This window comes from Carettochelys insculpta, chromosome 4 (genome assembly GCF_033958435.1).
Source record: "Carettochelys insculpta isolate YL-2023 chromosome 4, ASM3395843v1, whole genome shotgun sequence".
NCBI lineage: Eukaryota > Metazoa > Chordata > Testudines > Carettochelyidae > Carettochelys > Carettochelys insculpta.
The window spans coordinates 16,107,063-16,122,769 of NC_134140.1; the positions used below are offsets into that span (position 1 = coordinate 16,107,063).

The 15,707-nt window shown below is 39.0% G+C and overlaps 1 protein-coding gene across 4 annotated transcripts in view; it reads left to right on the forward strand.

The window, feature by feature from the left end:
* The window catches only part of MAEA (macrophage erythroblast attacher, E3 ubiquitin ligase), a 133,273-nt gene extending 118,849 nt beyond the window's left edge, over positions 1–14,424 (forward strand). For all 4 annotated transcript variants that reach the window (XM_074992311.1, XM_074992309.1, XM_074992310.1 and 1 more), the window contains 4 exons: positions 3,958–4,066; positions 11,189–11,322; positions 12,269–12,464; positions 13,215–14,424. In XM_074992311.1, coding sequence (XP_074848412.1) covers positions 3,958–4,066; positions 11,189–11,322; positions 12,269–12,464; positions 13,215–13,310 — 535 coding nt within the window. In that variant the 3' untranslated portion in view covers positions 13,311–14,424. The remainder of the gene's footprint in view (positions 1–3,957; positions 4,067–11,188; positions 11,323–12,268; positions 12,465–13,214) is intronic.
* Positions 14,425–15,707: the final 1,283 nt, after the last annotated feature.

The following is a 15,707-nucleotide window of genomic DNA, read 5'->3' on the forward strand; positions in this document are numbered from 1 at the left end:
ACAGAAGTAACTTGTCCTGACTCTCAACACGAGATGACAGGAGTAAATGTCAAAGCCAGAAGAGGCCATTGTGATCATCTAATTTCACATCTGCTAGAACACAGGCCATAAAATTTCCGCAAAGTCATTCCTACAGAATAGTTTTTGGCAAAACATCCACACTCTAGTTAAAAATTGTCAGTGATGGAAAATCCACTGGACACATGGTAAACTGTTCCAATAGTTAACTGTCCTGGTTGTTAAAATGTATACATTGTTTCCAGTATGAATTTGTCTAGATTCAGCTTGTTGCTATTAGATCATGGTTATCTTTTCTCTCCTAGAGTCAGAAGCCCATTATAAAATATTTATTTCCCACATAGGTGCTTGTAAACTGTAATCAAGTCATCCCTTAACCGCAGATCTTGTGACTCTGTCACGTGGTCTGTCCACTAAACCAGTCTGCATACTACTGAAAATGGGGATTTGTAAATAGAAATGCTGAACTAGCTCTATTAAAGGTTGGCAGATACCGTTATAACTTGCTCACAATTATGTTGCCGTATTCTTTGAGTTTAAAATTTCAGCTCTTGGAAAAACTAGGTATTCCAAAGATGACTGACTTTGGACTTTGTCGGGAAGCCTCTATACAGCACACTGAGGCTGTGTCTACACAACAGCTGAACCTTGTGTAGCTTATTTAATCGTCAGTTTTGAAAGAGGCTATTTCAGCATGTGTTGCCATCCAAACAGCTCCACATGCCAAAATGAAGTGCTATTTTGAGGTGTCGAGTCATCCCTGTACTCCTCCTGCCATGAGATGTACAGGGTGCTGGAATAGCGCACCCATTATTTCAAAAACTGTTTTGAGACAATCGGTGCCTTTCTTAGATGCAGGCAGCTATTTCAGGATATTGCTGTGTCCTGAAATAGTGCCCACTGTGTAGACATAGCCTTAAAGTGTCTGCAAGCCCTAGTAACTTCATGTTCTCGTTTTTTTTAAATGTTAATCCACTCAAACTTTTTTAAAAAAATCACTTCCAGTTTTTCTTTGAATAAGTTTGTTTTGGCTTGTTTTCTGGTCTTAGTAAACAAAATTTGTTTGAGACCCAAGGTGGGTCAGGTAATCATCATATCTAAACCCAGCAGTGAAGAAGATGGACAAAGGCGGAAGCTGGTTTAAACACAGATTTCTGCTATGGTGACTGTTCTGGCAACAAATATAAGTGAGTACAGCGTGCCTAAGCATTTAATAGGACAGGACAGGACATTTTTCTGCCCTACTTTAAATAACTTCACAACAACATTTGTCATTCATGTGACTAATGTAAAACACTATATAGTCTAACTAAAAGCTGTGAGTGGACTATGTAAAACACTCAAATTGCAGGGAATTATTCTGCCCTGAACTAGCAATTCACTTTCTCAACAATTTATGAAATTCAGGTACACCACTGATATTTGCCCACTCTTGGTGATTCGGTCATGGTAGTGGTAGCATATTGTTCTGTACAAAAGAAACAGTCAGTTTCAAAGCCTGTCTGTTTTTTTTTTTTTTTAGTAGTTATACCCATTGGATAGTATAGTCAGTGATAAGGAATCAGCTGGATCAGATACCAGAGTTCCTTTCAACAAGTCGATGAAATCAGGAGTGGTTGCAGGAGAAGGTTCAGTTGCAGGAACAGAAAATCCTTTTTTGGAACATCCCCAGACTCTGGTACTTGTCAAGGCTAAAACTAGCCTATAAGTCATTTCTTCTAAAGTTCTATTTGATAATTTTACTATAAACAACATATACGTTTCACTCCTCAACTTTAGTTTTGAGTCCATGTTAAGTCTCCTACTTGAAAAGAACAATGGCAACTTTCACGTTATCTATCAGTTTGCCTAGCTTGTGATTTGTCTACACATGAGGCATCATCATAATGTTGTGTGTCCAAACAGGTACACGGTGATTGCTTCAGAAAAGAGTTGTGGGTGATTCCTGGGTAGAACGTGTGCTGTGTTCCTGAAGACCAGCCATAAATTGTTCAATCTCTGCCAATGATTCCAAATAGACTTCTTAGTGCTTAAGATGTGCTTAAGTGTCTCTACAAAGTGTTCCACTAGTCTTTGTGTAGTGAAGTAGTATGGGGCAGAACAGTGTGCTAAACTCTGTTCAAAGCTAAAAACTTTTTAAATTCTTCTGTACAGAATTGTGGTCCAGTGTCACACAAGCATTATCGTTTATCCAGAGATCAACAAGGCTACAACAACACTGCAAACAAAATTTTGTTAAAGCATACAGAAACTCAGTTATTTTGTTTCTTGAAATACTCAAAACACTTAGGTGTATGTACATGATTATAACTAATCTCCTGTATGGAAAGTACTTACATATATCTGTACGGAACAGCTGCTTCTATCAAAGATTCACTACTTTTACAAATCACACCTTCAGGACCAGGCTAGTTCCAAACAAGGTAACTTGCTGGACATGGGGTGGTCCCCTGCTCTCAGCTCCCCAGCTTGCTGCTGGCTCCACTTCCAGCCCTGGCTGGCCACTCTTTTGCTGGCCCCTACCCTGCCAGAGGCAGCCCCGGCCCTGATTCCTGGCTATGAAGGCTCTCTGGCCCAGAAACACCTGTAGTCCGGCAAGACTATGGATGTTACAAGACCAGAGAGGTCTTGATTTAGGGAGGTGCAAACCATATTGTAATAGTCTTTGTGGGAAGTGGTATTTTTTTTCCCTAAAAGCTATAATTCAAAACTGAATGAATCTTCTCATGATGTTGGTGCTATTTTCTTTGGTAGCTTTTGTAATGGTCTTCACCCAGCAAGCCACATGTTGGTATTACCGGTTTGGGTTGGTTGGTTTGTTTGTTTTTTTTAAAATATTTTATAACATGAAATATTTGGTTTGTGACTTTTTCTGTTCTCCGCTCATTTCTCTTGTACACCTGTTAGTGCAAGGCATTGCACATAGACGCAGATAGAATCAAAAGAAACATAAGAAATGCCTGTGTTTGTATAACTGATACTAATAGTCTACATCTACACTTAAGAAAAACTTTGAAATGGCCATGCTAATGGCCAAATCGAAGAATGCTAATGAGGCGCTGAAATGAATATTCAGCGCCTCATTAACATGCTGCTGGCTGCGGCTCTTGGAACGTTCCGCGTTTTGCTTGCGCATGGCTCGTCTACACTGGGGTCCTTCTCAGCTGATAGGAATAAAGGGATTTCGATGTTTGCAGGGTCGTTTTGAAAAGGACCCCGTCCCCCCCATGTAGATGAGCTGCTCGTGAGTGAAATGTGGCAGTTTTGAAGTGTCGCGGCCTGCAGCATGCTAATGAGGCACTGAATATTCATTTCAGTGCCTCACTAGTATTCTTCAACTTGGCCATTAGCATGGCCATTTCGAAGTTTTTCCTAAGTGTAGACACAGCCATAGGGTGGTGAATATTACTGTAAGAGAATTTATACTATGATTGATTAAATTGGTGTCATTTTAGAGATTGGGGGCCTAGCAAGGTATGGGATAAATTCTCTAAGATAAAATATCAGAGGGGTAGCCAAGTTAGTCTGTATCTTCAAAATCAACAAGAAGTCCTTTGGCATCTTATAGACTAACAGATATTTTGGAGCATGAGCTTTCATGGGAAAAGATCCGCTTCGTTAGATGTTGCATCTGACGAAGCGGGTCTTCGCCCAAGAAAGTTTATGCTCCAAAAATATCTGTTAGTTTATAAGGTGCCACAAGACTTCTTGTTGTTTTCTAAGATTACAGTCATTCTTGCATTCAAATTTGCAGGATGTATTTTCGTGCACTTTAAACACACTGTCATCTTCAGATTTTGTGTATTGAGTGCATAAATCTACAGTTAAACTCTTCATTTTTTGTGAACATTATTCATACAGATTATGTGAATGCATTTATTTTTCAATAAGAAATCCATTCAGTTGAGTTAATATTTATCAGAGTGTTCTGTATTTCAGACATGCAAGAAAGCATTTCAGTCAGGCTGAGGGAAGTCAGCTGGATGAGGTCCGACAAGTGATGGGAATGTTGGCCTTTCCTTCAGACACTCATATCTCCCCTTATAAGGTAATTTTTCTATATATATCTTTAAAAATTGCAAGGTAAGCACTGGGACAATGTATTGATAAACTGTGTGAAATATTCTTCTGTTTAATTTTCATTGCTTAGTGTACATCTGATTAAACATCCATAGTAGTACTGAATTTTAATAGTATTTTTGGATTGTAAAAATCAGCTTTACTAGGTTAATTTGTTAATTGCATTTTTAAATCCATTACTTTGTGGGTGGAAAGATGATGGTGACAGAAGTGTCTAAACACTCTCTCTGTCTGGTATTAAACCTAGGATTATACAGTAATTGGTAGTAGCAACCACACCCAGATTTGAGTTGACAATGACCAACAAATGTCCTGCAACTCATCATTGCCTTTTACATTATATTCCTATTTTTGAAAATTTTCTCCTTTGCCTGCCAAAAACCAATCTCTACTAAACAGTATTTCTCAGCCTTAGAAACAAGAAAGTAGAAAATTATTTTAAAAAATCATTTTACATAAGTCAATGTAGCCATACTGTTGGCCTTTTCTTATAAACCTTAGCCGAACAGGCAGAGCAAAACGCTTAGGCTGGGTCTATACTTACCTTGAATATCGACAGCTACTATGCAATTTTAGGTATGCCAGTTATGTACCAAAAATTGATTTAGCAGTCATCAATATTTGTCCTTGTTCTCACTGCATAATGTTGACAGCAGCACTCTTCCTGTTGGCATTCCTTAATCCTTGCTAGCTCACAAGGAGTTCCGTTGTTGGTCCATTTCATGCATACACAAAACGGCTCCCCTGGAAGATCAAACCGAAGTGTTCAGTCTTCCATGGTGACCCAGCCTTAGGCTATCTCTACATTAAATGCATCTGTCCACAGAAATTACTGTCAGAAGGGATGTTCTGACAAAAATTTCTGTCAACAGATCCTGTCTGCATATAAAAGCCAATAGATGTTTTGATCCGCTCTGTCAACAAAAGGGCCCCTGGAGCGTCTACATAGCTTTTTGTCAACAGTTTCTGTCAACAAAATGCAGTTTGTGTGTGGATGCTCTTTGAGTTTTGTCTACAAAACCCCATTTTTTCTACAGTATTTTCTAGTATGGACATGCCCTTATATTTTAGTTAGTTTAAAAATATGGAATGAAATCAGTAATAAAATGTATTGTGTGGGTAATAGTATTTGTAAAAGACCTTTTTGAATTTCATAGGCATGAGAGACAACAGATTTGATCATATTCCAGAAGTCTCTCTGGAACCGTACTACACAACAGAAAGTATAATGCACTTATTTTTAAGAACATCTTTTTATTTACCAGAAGGAAAATGCTTGCGCAGTTTCGTGAAACTCTGCTTAGCAAAACCAGATGAGAGTTCAGACATTTGTGGAGTCTATTTTTTGCTGAAAATCTCAGTTTGAAGAAATGCGGCATTTCAATGAGATGGTACAAGAAATTACTGTGGCTTATGTAGGGTCATATTATACTTAAGAACAGAAAACACTGTTTTATGGTTATGTTAAGGTGTGGCTTATTTTTAATTATGAAAGTGGTTTTATGTGCTAATTCAGTAATATTCATTTTCATAAATGGAGAGTAACAAAGAGCAGATATGCACTGAACTGCCACAGGTAACAAAATTCCATACTAATTTAGCCTTCAGCTTTGCAAGGCTTAGACTATCTTACAAGTTTTCCAGTGATTCACTGCAGATGAACATTTCAGTACTAAGGGACGTATACTAAAAACATAGTGGCTGTGTCTACACTTACAAAAAAACTTCAAAATGGCCATGTTAATGGCCAAATTGAAGAATACTAATGAGGCACTGAAATGAATATTCAGCACCTCATTAGCATGCTGCTGGCTGTGGCACTTCAAAATAAGGGGATTTTGATGCTGGCAGGGTCCTTTCAAAAAGGACCCACGTGTAGATGAGCTGCGGGTGAGTGAACCACAGCACTTTCAAAGTGCCGTGGCCGGTGGCATGCTAATGAGGCGCTGAATATTCATTTCAGCACCTCATTAATATTCTTTGATTTGGCCATTAGCATGGCCATTTCGAAGTGTTTTGCAAGTGTAGATGTAGCCAGTGTGATGAAGGATTTAAGATTCATGTCACAGACCTCTGAAGTATTCTGGAAGATCTACTAATCTAAATGCTAAATAGAGCCCCCTTTTTTTGTTTTTTTGTTTTTTTTCCAGTAAAATCAATTTCCTATATCCTTGCTGCTCTTATCAGGGTTGTGAGTTGAGGGGTCATTTAGGGATCTGGGGCAAAAAAAAAAAAAAAAGGGGGGGGGGGTGCTTGGTCTTGCCAAGAGGGCAGGAGACTGAACTCAATGACCTCCTGAGATCCCTTCCAGATCTATGAAGGGTGTGTGTATCAACATTACAGGAAAATAGGTCCAGCACAGAAAGGTCCTGTTTATAAGCCAGATCTCTGCTTGCTTTCTAATACTTTGTGGATGTTATAGAAATATTCCAGCTGGGGTGGATTGTTTTAACTCTGTGATTTACATAAAGATTAAAATTGTAAAGATCAATCAAGTCATAAACCTTGTTTTAAATCATCATGTATTTTAATCTTCTTTTTTGCTTTAATTTTCTAAAGAAAAATTGATCCTCATGGTTGGTGACCATTAAAACACATTGATTTGCAAGTAAATACAATCTTTACACTAAATATGGTGATTTTTTTCCTAACCAGAAGGATAGACAATTGCTATGCATATACACTCATCCCTCGCTATGTGGGCACACTTGGTTCCCAAATTTCTGCTCGTAGGCAAAAACTCATAGGAGTGACACTAAATTCCCATTAAAATACAAGTAAAAGTCTCCGATTTGTTCCAAGTGCTTGTAACTTGACATAAATTAGTTGAGTTTAGGTACTTTTCTGATGTATTTCAATAATTTGGCACCAGAAATAGGATGCACGGTATGCACGTAGACAAGGGATTCCCAGCCTATGGGTCACCATTAGATTTGTTAAGGGTTGCCAGCTGGGCAGTTCTGAGCTGCAGGTGGCTGTTAAAGAAGCCATTTGCAATTTTTTAACACTGCTGCCTCAGGCAGATATCTATCACTAGAGATACCAATTACCTTATGCCGAGGTGCTGAAAGCTTAACACTTGAGTTAATTGGTTTTAAGGACTGTTACCTGCTGGGAGCAGGAGGGCTGGGGGAGCCACCCACCTTACCAGTCCCAGTGAAGAGGCTGTGGGAGCGGGAGGAGTGTCTAAGGCTGGGGGTGGTTTAGGGTTGTGAGTTGGGGGGATCTAAGACTGGGGGAAGTTTGGGGCTTCAGGGGGGTTCTAAGGCTGGGGGCAGTTTGGGATACTTGGGGGGGGTCTCCTCACTCCCCAGCCAGGGACCCCATGGCTTGCTCATATTAGCAGGGGACATTCACTGATTTAGTGAATGTGGGTATACATGGCCCCCATTTTAGCGAGCACTTGTAAGTAAAGTACTCTTTAAACAAGCGATGGGTGTATAAGCAATTATATAGATTAACATATACGCTTATTCTTACACTTTATTAGAAAATGATGAATGGCATTTCTTATGTACTAAATTCACTTTTCATTTCTAATTTGAGTTAAGCTGCACACGGATGGAAATTGAAATTCAACTCCCAATTTCTCAGCTTCGAATGAAGTAGTGATTGACTTCAACTGTTTGAATAAATTAGTGTGATGAAAATACTCTGCAACAGAGAGGCTACTGCTGTCAAAAGTTGGTTTAGCACTATAACAAGTTATGATTTAGTTGGTGTTTTTCATCAGTTCAGTTGTTAGACTTTCTTAGAACCTTGGCAGCAACCATGTACTGCTTAATATATATTCAATTTAAAAAAATAGATTATAATATGTTTAGAGATTAACATAGGCAGAACCCTGCAAATCTGCAGATTTCAACTTTGTCTTCAGGAACCCGCATCTGCAGATATGGATGCGGATATCAACAGCTCTTTTTTGTGGATGCTGATACAAATTTTGGATCTACAGCCCTACGAATTTACAGATAACCACTTTGCATTCATAGGTATCCGCATCCTCAGATGTGGGTGCGGATATCCAGGGATCATTCTTGCAGATGTGGAAACAAATATTGTATCTGAGCAAAGTTCTAAATATAGATTGTCATAATTTCAAATTTAATTTTAAGTAGATTAATTTTTAAAAACTGTTTAAATAAAAATGCTATTTTTAAAAAATCTGTTTTGTCCACACTGGCTCTAACCAGTGCCTACACACCTAAGAGATATTCTTCACTCTTAAGTTTTTATTCAGCCAGATCATTGTATTGAACAAATACTATTTCAAGGATTATTTTTATGTTAAGATAATAAGTATGTTGGAATTTTTTTTCTTTGCTATCTCAGTGCCTGCTCCCTATTCTGGGGCTTCTTCTGACAGTTTCTCATTGTTGTTGACTTCATAAGTGCCTAGAATTAAGCCTGATTAAACATCTTTGGAATTTGACTTGTATCCAAGAAATAATATTCAGCTCATCTTTTAACTCAGTAGGACTTTTTTCTTTAGCCTCTTTGACATCTTAAAATGCCTTCCTAGATTAGAGTCGCATTGATGCAGTTGCTATGCTTCAGATAATATAAATAACAAAGAAATTTCAATAATCTAGAAAATCCCTGGACTCTTACTGAATCCACTATCAAAATTAAGTCAGATCACCAATCATTAAATGTAAAGCAGTGCAAGGGACATCAAAATGCGGAGAAAGTGGTGCGGGAGACCACTTATTACTTATGTTTTCCTTAAGCAGCAGACTGCTTTGGAAATGACTTCAGACATTTAGAGGTGACACTGCCAGCTACTGCACAGCTTCACAGCCTTCTAGTAACAACATATCAGAAACTTCAAGTCTTCACCAGTGTTTTGTTGACTGTTAACAAAAGCTGCAATTACTCCCCTATTTTATCCACTAATAAGCCATGTACCAGGGGTCATATATTCACAGAGGAGGAGGAACTGGGGAAAACCTATTTAAACAAATATGCATTCTCATAGGTATAACCAAAGCAGAGGGCAAAATCACTGGGCACGCACTTACCTGGAAGTGTTTGGTGGTGGGTTTTTTTTTCCCCTTCCTAGATATATGCAGGGGCAATTTTCAAAGGCACAAAGAGCAGTTAAGCTCGTACTGACTTTGAAAACCTACCACTGTTGCTTTGTGGCACAGTCATAGATTTGGTACAGAAATTAGAATATTTTTAAAATACTGAATGCCCAACACAGTCTTGCATACCTTCCAAAAGTTGCTTTTTCCCACCCCAGAGATATATTTATGAGTCTCAGAAACCAGTTAATCTCTAGGAAAGATGATTTTTGTAGTTTCCATAGGGGGGTAAAGTTAACAGAAATAGAGAGCTCAACCCATTCCTGCAATAAGATGGCAGAATTTTATCACTGAACTAAAGAACTCCTACAAATATCTTGTAGCTTCTGTGATTCTGTACTACCTGTATTCTCACATCCTCAAGTACTCCCTGTTATTCGCTAGCAGTGAAACACACACACAGGGACCAGCAGTCAAAGAAGAAAAGGAAGTTACTTCAGCCTTTGTAACTGGAGATCTTCAGGATATGTGGGCCTTAGCTGTATTTCACTATCTGCCTTCCTTCCCCTCTGCTTCAAATAATTTCTACCTTGTGGTAAGAGGAGCAGCTGCTTTTTTTCATATACTCCCAGAATGGAGCATGAGAAGAGTGAGGGCTCAGCCCAACAGACATTACTTGCTAGTTTTCTCATGGAGCACATGCCGGCCCACAGTGGAATACAGATCGGGACCACACATCTCAAAGACCTCCAGTTCTGAAGTGTAACATCACTTTATTTTCATGAAAATGAACTGCTTTGCAATTACCATTCTTTTTTTTTAGTGTACTCTGCGGGGATACAGTTTGTTTGTAAGGATGCAGGGAGGTGGGAATTGCTTAACAGAAACAAACTCATTCTATAAATTTTCTCTAACCCAACATTATGCCAAGCTTTCAAATTAACAAAAGCTTTCCTCTGGAGTGAAACATCCTTTCTTTAGAATTCTAATGCTTAAAAGCTACTGAGCGGTATCTCTTGCACAGCACTGTTTATTACCATCCATGCAGTCCTGTCATGCAAACTAATATCAGCCGGGTTAGCCTGACTTGAAATGGAAATGTTCCCGTTCAATCATGTGGTAGTTCAGTGACATTAAAACAGACATTCCAGAGCGTTAATTTAGTTTTGTAAATGGGCCAACATTCCACAAAATTAAATACTAACAATATTAATGGACATTAAAGAGTCTACAAAGCTCATGGGTTTGCATAATCCCTTTAACAGAAAAGGAGTTGAAAATATCTACAACCACACGCAGCTCACTGTGTCCGGTGGTGGGGGGCAAAAATGTGTATATACTGTGTGCACATACAGAAAGTATCTTTAAGAAATGTTGTTCTCTCAGACCTTTTTCTATAAACTGATTCTGCTGTGTGTTCCATAAAAACTAGCATTTACTTTGTGCAAAGGTGTCATGTGTTTGAACCTCCTTAATCCAGGTATCTGTAAATCCAGGAACACTAAAAATGTAGACCCCATTCTGGCTGGAGCATCATAATGGTAATAAAAGAAGGATGTTTAAATGCAGTACAACAAAATAAAACATATCATGTATTGTCTAGCATAAATTTAACTCCACACTTAAGTGACTTTTTGCATAATTACCTATGTATGATGATGAAAACAAAACAGCATTATAAACACAGTGCATTACAGATTTATCTTATTACATGTTATACATGTACAGTAATCTGTAATGATCTATACGTACAAAAGCTTTTGTAATAGACTTTGGTTTTTTATGGTCTGGAAAATTCCGTAATCCGGCATAGCCTATTTCCCAAGAGTGCCAGATTGTAAAGTTTCCAGTGTAATTTCTACAAGTACATTTATAGGTCTAAAGTGGAAATAATGTTTTAGACCTGAGGCTTGGTTTGTAAAAACACTTTTACTTTTTCCAAATCGACCAGTGCTGTGAGGTATTATTCAGACATGGGGGTGCAGTGTGTAATTTGTTATTTCAGAACAGTTTTTCTGCAGAAACAATATTGAAAACACTTACAGCTGTGTTTTTTCTAACAGGATCTCTTGGACCCTGCACGATGGAGAATGCTGATTCAACAATTTAGATATGATAATTACAGACTACATCAGCTGGGGAACAATTCTGTTTTTACTATAACTCTCCAGGCAGGCCTTTCAGCTATCAAAACACCGTATCCTTTAATACAGCATACCATTGTCAAAAGAATAAAAATATTGCCTTGCCTTTTTGAGGAATCTACATGAAATTTGAATACTTTTGCTTTTCATTTGTAAAACTTGAGTATAAATGGGCATATATCTGCTAAAACCAAAACTCGAATAAAAACAAATGGAGGCAATTAACTAAAAAACAACCCTGAATAAAATAGATACTACATACAACGTATACATGTTGTACTCGGCCTGCAATATGGTTTGACCTAAGAGTAATATATTTTCAGTAGATGTTGGTTAGAACCAGAATTTGAAAAGAATATCTTTTATCCCATAAAATACAGTTCACTAGGATAAAGAACAGTGTTCCCTCTAATTTTTATCCATGTGCAGAATAAATTTTGTTAGACGCACAAAGGCATGTGTAATGTGCACCATACATAGAAACAAAAGGTGCCCACTGTGGGTGGCTGGGCAGCACTCTGCTAATCAGCTGGGCAGCACCTGAATTTCTCGTGGGCAGCCGCACAAGCTCTCAGCTAAGAGGGAACCCTGGTAAAGAGTATGTGACCATACGAGGAAATGTGTAAATCTTTGAATTTCTTTATCAGGCTTTCCCATAGAATATTTGAAATGGGAATTCTGACTATAATCTTCATACCCATAAGAGACAAGGTTCTTGTAGCGCTCTCCCCCACGTCAGAATTTCCACCCCTAGTAAATGGGAGGCACTTGCTGCTCACTCTTGATATTTGTTTTTTGTTTCATAATGTACAGAATCCGCTACCCTGTATATGGTTGTGCAGTTGAAACAAGAAAATTCAGGGGTCACTGAAGTTCTGTAAATTGCATAAGAATGTTTGCCTCACCCGTACAGCAGCTAAATTATCAGCCATTTTCACTATGTGCCATATCAAAGTAACTCATTCTGTGACTGTTCTCCTTTGACTTACTGTTCTACAGACAGTGTTATAAAGAGGATGGCAGTTCAAAAAACCCAGACTGCCCTGTGTGTAGCAAATCCCTGAACAAGCTGGCTCAGCCTCTGCCTATGGCACATTGTGCCAACTCCCGACTAGTCTGCAAGATTTCAGGGGATGTTATGAATGAAAATAATCCTCCCATGATGCTGCCAAATGGATATGTGTATGGATACAATGTAAGTGTTTCATGTAGGGACTCCTAGAAGTCTGAGCTGCTGATAGGTGTACTTTCTATAGCAGGTTCTCAAACTTCATTGCATCATGACCCTTTTCTGATGATACAAATTACTGCATGATGCCAGAAGGTGGGAGCAAAGCCTGAGCCTTGCCAAACCTTGAGCCTCACTGCACTGGGCAGAGAAGGCGGGCCCAAAGCGGAAGCCCAAGGCAGGAGGCATGTTAACTGAGGCCTGCCGCCTAAGGCTGAAGCCCTTAGGCTTTCACTTTGGCCCTGAGCAGTAGAGCTCAGGCTTCAGTCCCAGGCCCCAGCTACCCTAAGACAGCCCAGGCATCCCCATTAAAACAGCGTTATGACTCACTTTGGGGTCTTGACCCACAGTTCGAGAACCTCAGTTGTAGAGCACATGAAAGCTCTTGAATTTTGTCAGAAGGCAAACCTGAGGCATCTTGTACATGTAAAGGATGGGGTGCACTATTGCTCCTCACGATATTATTTTCAGATTTAATATCTAACATGTGAGCAGCAAACTGTTAAGTATGAATTTAAATGTGGAACCAAATGAGATTGTGATGAATCTTTAACTCTTAAACATAAATTTACAGAGCAAGGTTTTTGTGAAGGCTCTTTCCACTAGAAAGTAACTAGTACAAACAGTATATATTCACTAACTTGTTGAAAATAATGCATTGGCTAGTTATGTTCACTGTTCAAAATCTGATCACTGTTTTCATTGTTCTTTTTTCAGTCCCTGCTTTCTATTCGTCAAGATGACAAAGTAATTTGCCCAAGAACCAAAGAAGTCTTCAACTTCTCACAAGCTGAGAAAGTCTATATCATGTAGGTCAATAAAATAAATGATGAAGTGCCGCTGGAATTTTGACACAGGATATATTGGCATGCCCTGGAGAGGGGGGGCCTTACGTGTGGCAAAGAAGCAAAATCTGCCACCTTGGGGATCAGACCTGTCGGTGGCATTGTTGTTTCTTGCGACCAAAGATCACTGAGCAACAATACACGCTCTTAAAAAGAGAGGAGATGTGACTTAAGTTTGTACTTGAAAGAAAAACAAACAAATTTTGATTGTTAACATTTTGTAACATAAGGTCAAAAATTGAACTCATCTCAAAAATACTTTCATCTTTCAAAGGAGAATTTTCTTTAAAGATGGACATTTGCACTGGGGGAAACATTACAATAGATTTGAAACTCAGTCCATTTTCCTTCCCTCTGTTTTTTTACAGTTGTCCAAGGCCCTTCCATTAATTATCAAAAATTTCTGTTACTACAAGTCTGTTCTCCTTTAAGCTCCTCTGTGCCTCTTTTTCTGATCCTCTTGTGAAGTAATAATCCTGAAATGGGTCATTGTAATTAGTTCCATGGGAAGATACTGATGGCACAGACACAAGACTGGCTTCCCTGGAGGATCAATGAGAGACTGATTTGAGGAAGTACTAAACTTTTTTTCATCTAACCCAAATATTTTAAGGAGGTTGCATAAATATCAAGAGGAACTAAGAACATTTCAGGCAAAACACACTGCTTGGTTGGATGTTCTTTTTCCAGTTTACCATAGTGTTGAAGTCCTTCTAAAGTTATTAGTTATGTGCATAGGGTTCAATATCAAATCATTAGTGCTACTGCCTTATTTCTTGCTTTGAGAATGTACTCACATGAAAATCAGCTGGTATCCTTAAGTGTTGGGCGAAGTTTTGGAAGATGCCTTGCAGGATGATTACATAATTTTAGGGTCTAAATAGTATTCATTACTGAAACTAATAGTTCAGTTTTAATGACTACAAAACACACCCTTATGACTTTTCGAAAGAATAAACCATTGTAGTTTAAAAAAAAAGTACTGTAGAGGTTTGTATTTAGCGCTTATTTTTGCATGTTGATGTTGATTAGCTAATAAAAGACTGTAAATGGAAAACCTGTTAATAAAAATTGTTTTCCATTTCTTAATGACACACAATTAGAAAGCTGCTTTGTATTACAAACAAATTTCTTTCACATTTTAGAGAGTTCTCTGAAAATGGAAGTTCCCTTTCTTTGAGGGCTGGTGAACTCAGGCTGGGAGTGAATCTGGATGGGTGGCCAGACCACAGAGAGAGTCCGCCCCCTTCCTGCATGGCTGCGTGGGCTTGGGCCTGAGCTGCTGAGCCCAGGCAGGGAGCGTGAAGTGCGCTGTGGAGGTGGTGCTTCAGGGACTGGGCCGCTGAGGGCTTCGGGGATGAGAGCCTGCTGCTGTAGTACATCCCCACTGTCAGAGAACTGGTGGCAAGGGATCCCTCTCTATTATCTGCAATATTGTCATATCCAGCAACGTCCTGGTCTCGGGGCTGCCGGATATGAAAGAGTTTACTGTGGTTTGGTATGCATGTCCAACTCAGCAAAAAAAACAAAAAAATCCAGCAAATTCCCACTACTGACTGGCAACCAGTGGGGTAGTAGAAAAATCAGCCAGGTTGGTCAGAAGTCCAGATGGCAAACCATTGAATCAGGAATTGAAACCCTGAGTTCAGAGCATTCTGCCCTTTGGAGAGTTAGCACATTACTCACTACCAGTCATCTCTGAAAGGGCAGCATTGCTGAGGTCTGAATGGACCTATGTTCTGTTTTCTTTGGCTGGCCAAAACTTAGGTTGTTAATTTCAAATTTAGTATTAAACATGATTGTGTACTTAAATTTAAAAAGCCACAGTTTTTTTAAGTTTTATCCATCTGGATTATAGTGTCAGTGAACAAACGCCCCAAACCATGGATGGCAAGTTTTGCCAAAAAATGCCAATTCTTTGAACCAAAATGTTTCACGGACACACCTCATGTTCAACAAACTTTCTTTGAATGACAAACAGGGCTCCAATGGAAACTTGTCTAGTTTCCTGCGGAGGTGCTGGGATCCTGGAAGCTTCCTGCACATTCAGCCATAGCATACACCACTTTCGTGGTGTTTGTGGGAAACGAGCCAGTTGTGGACTGCTACATTGCAACAATATAATCCTCCATCTACATGTGCTCGACATTACATGGTTACTGCTGCCTGAAGGGGAGATGCAAATGCAGGGAAATTGGTCCTGCAGTCCCTCTTCCAATGAGACTTGTAGACCCATTCAGTCAAAAAGAGCTTGAGACACCTGGTGTAATAGATGTAAGCAGTCACTTTAAAAAGAAGAAATTGTTATTTACGTACCATAACTGTTATTCTTCATGAGCAGTATATGCCCATTACATGACCTGCC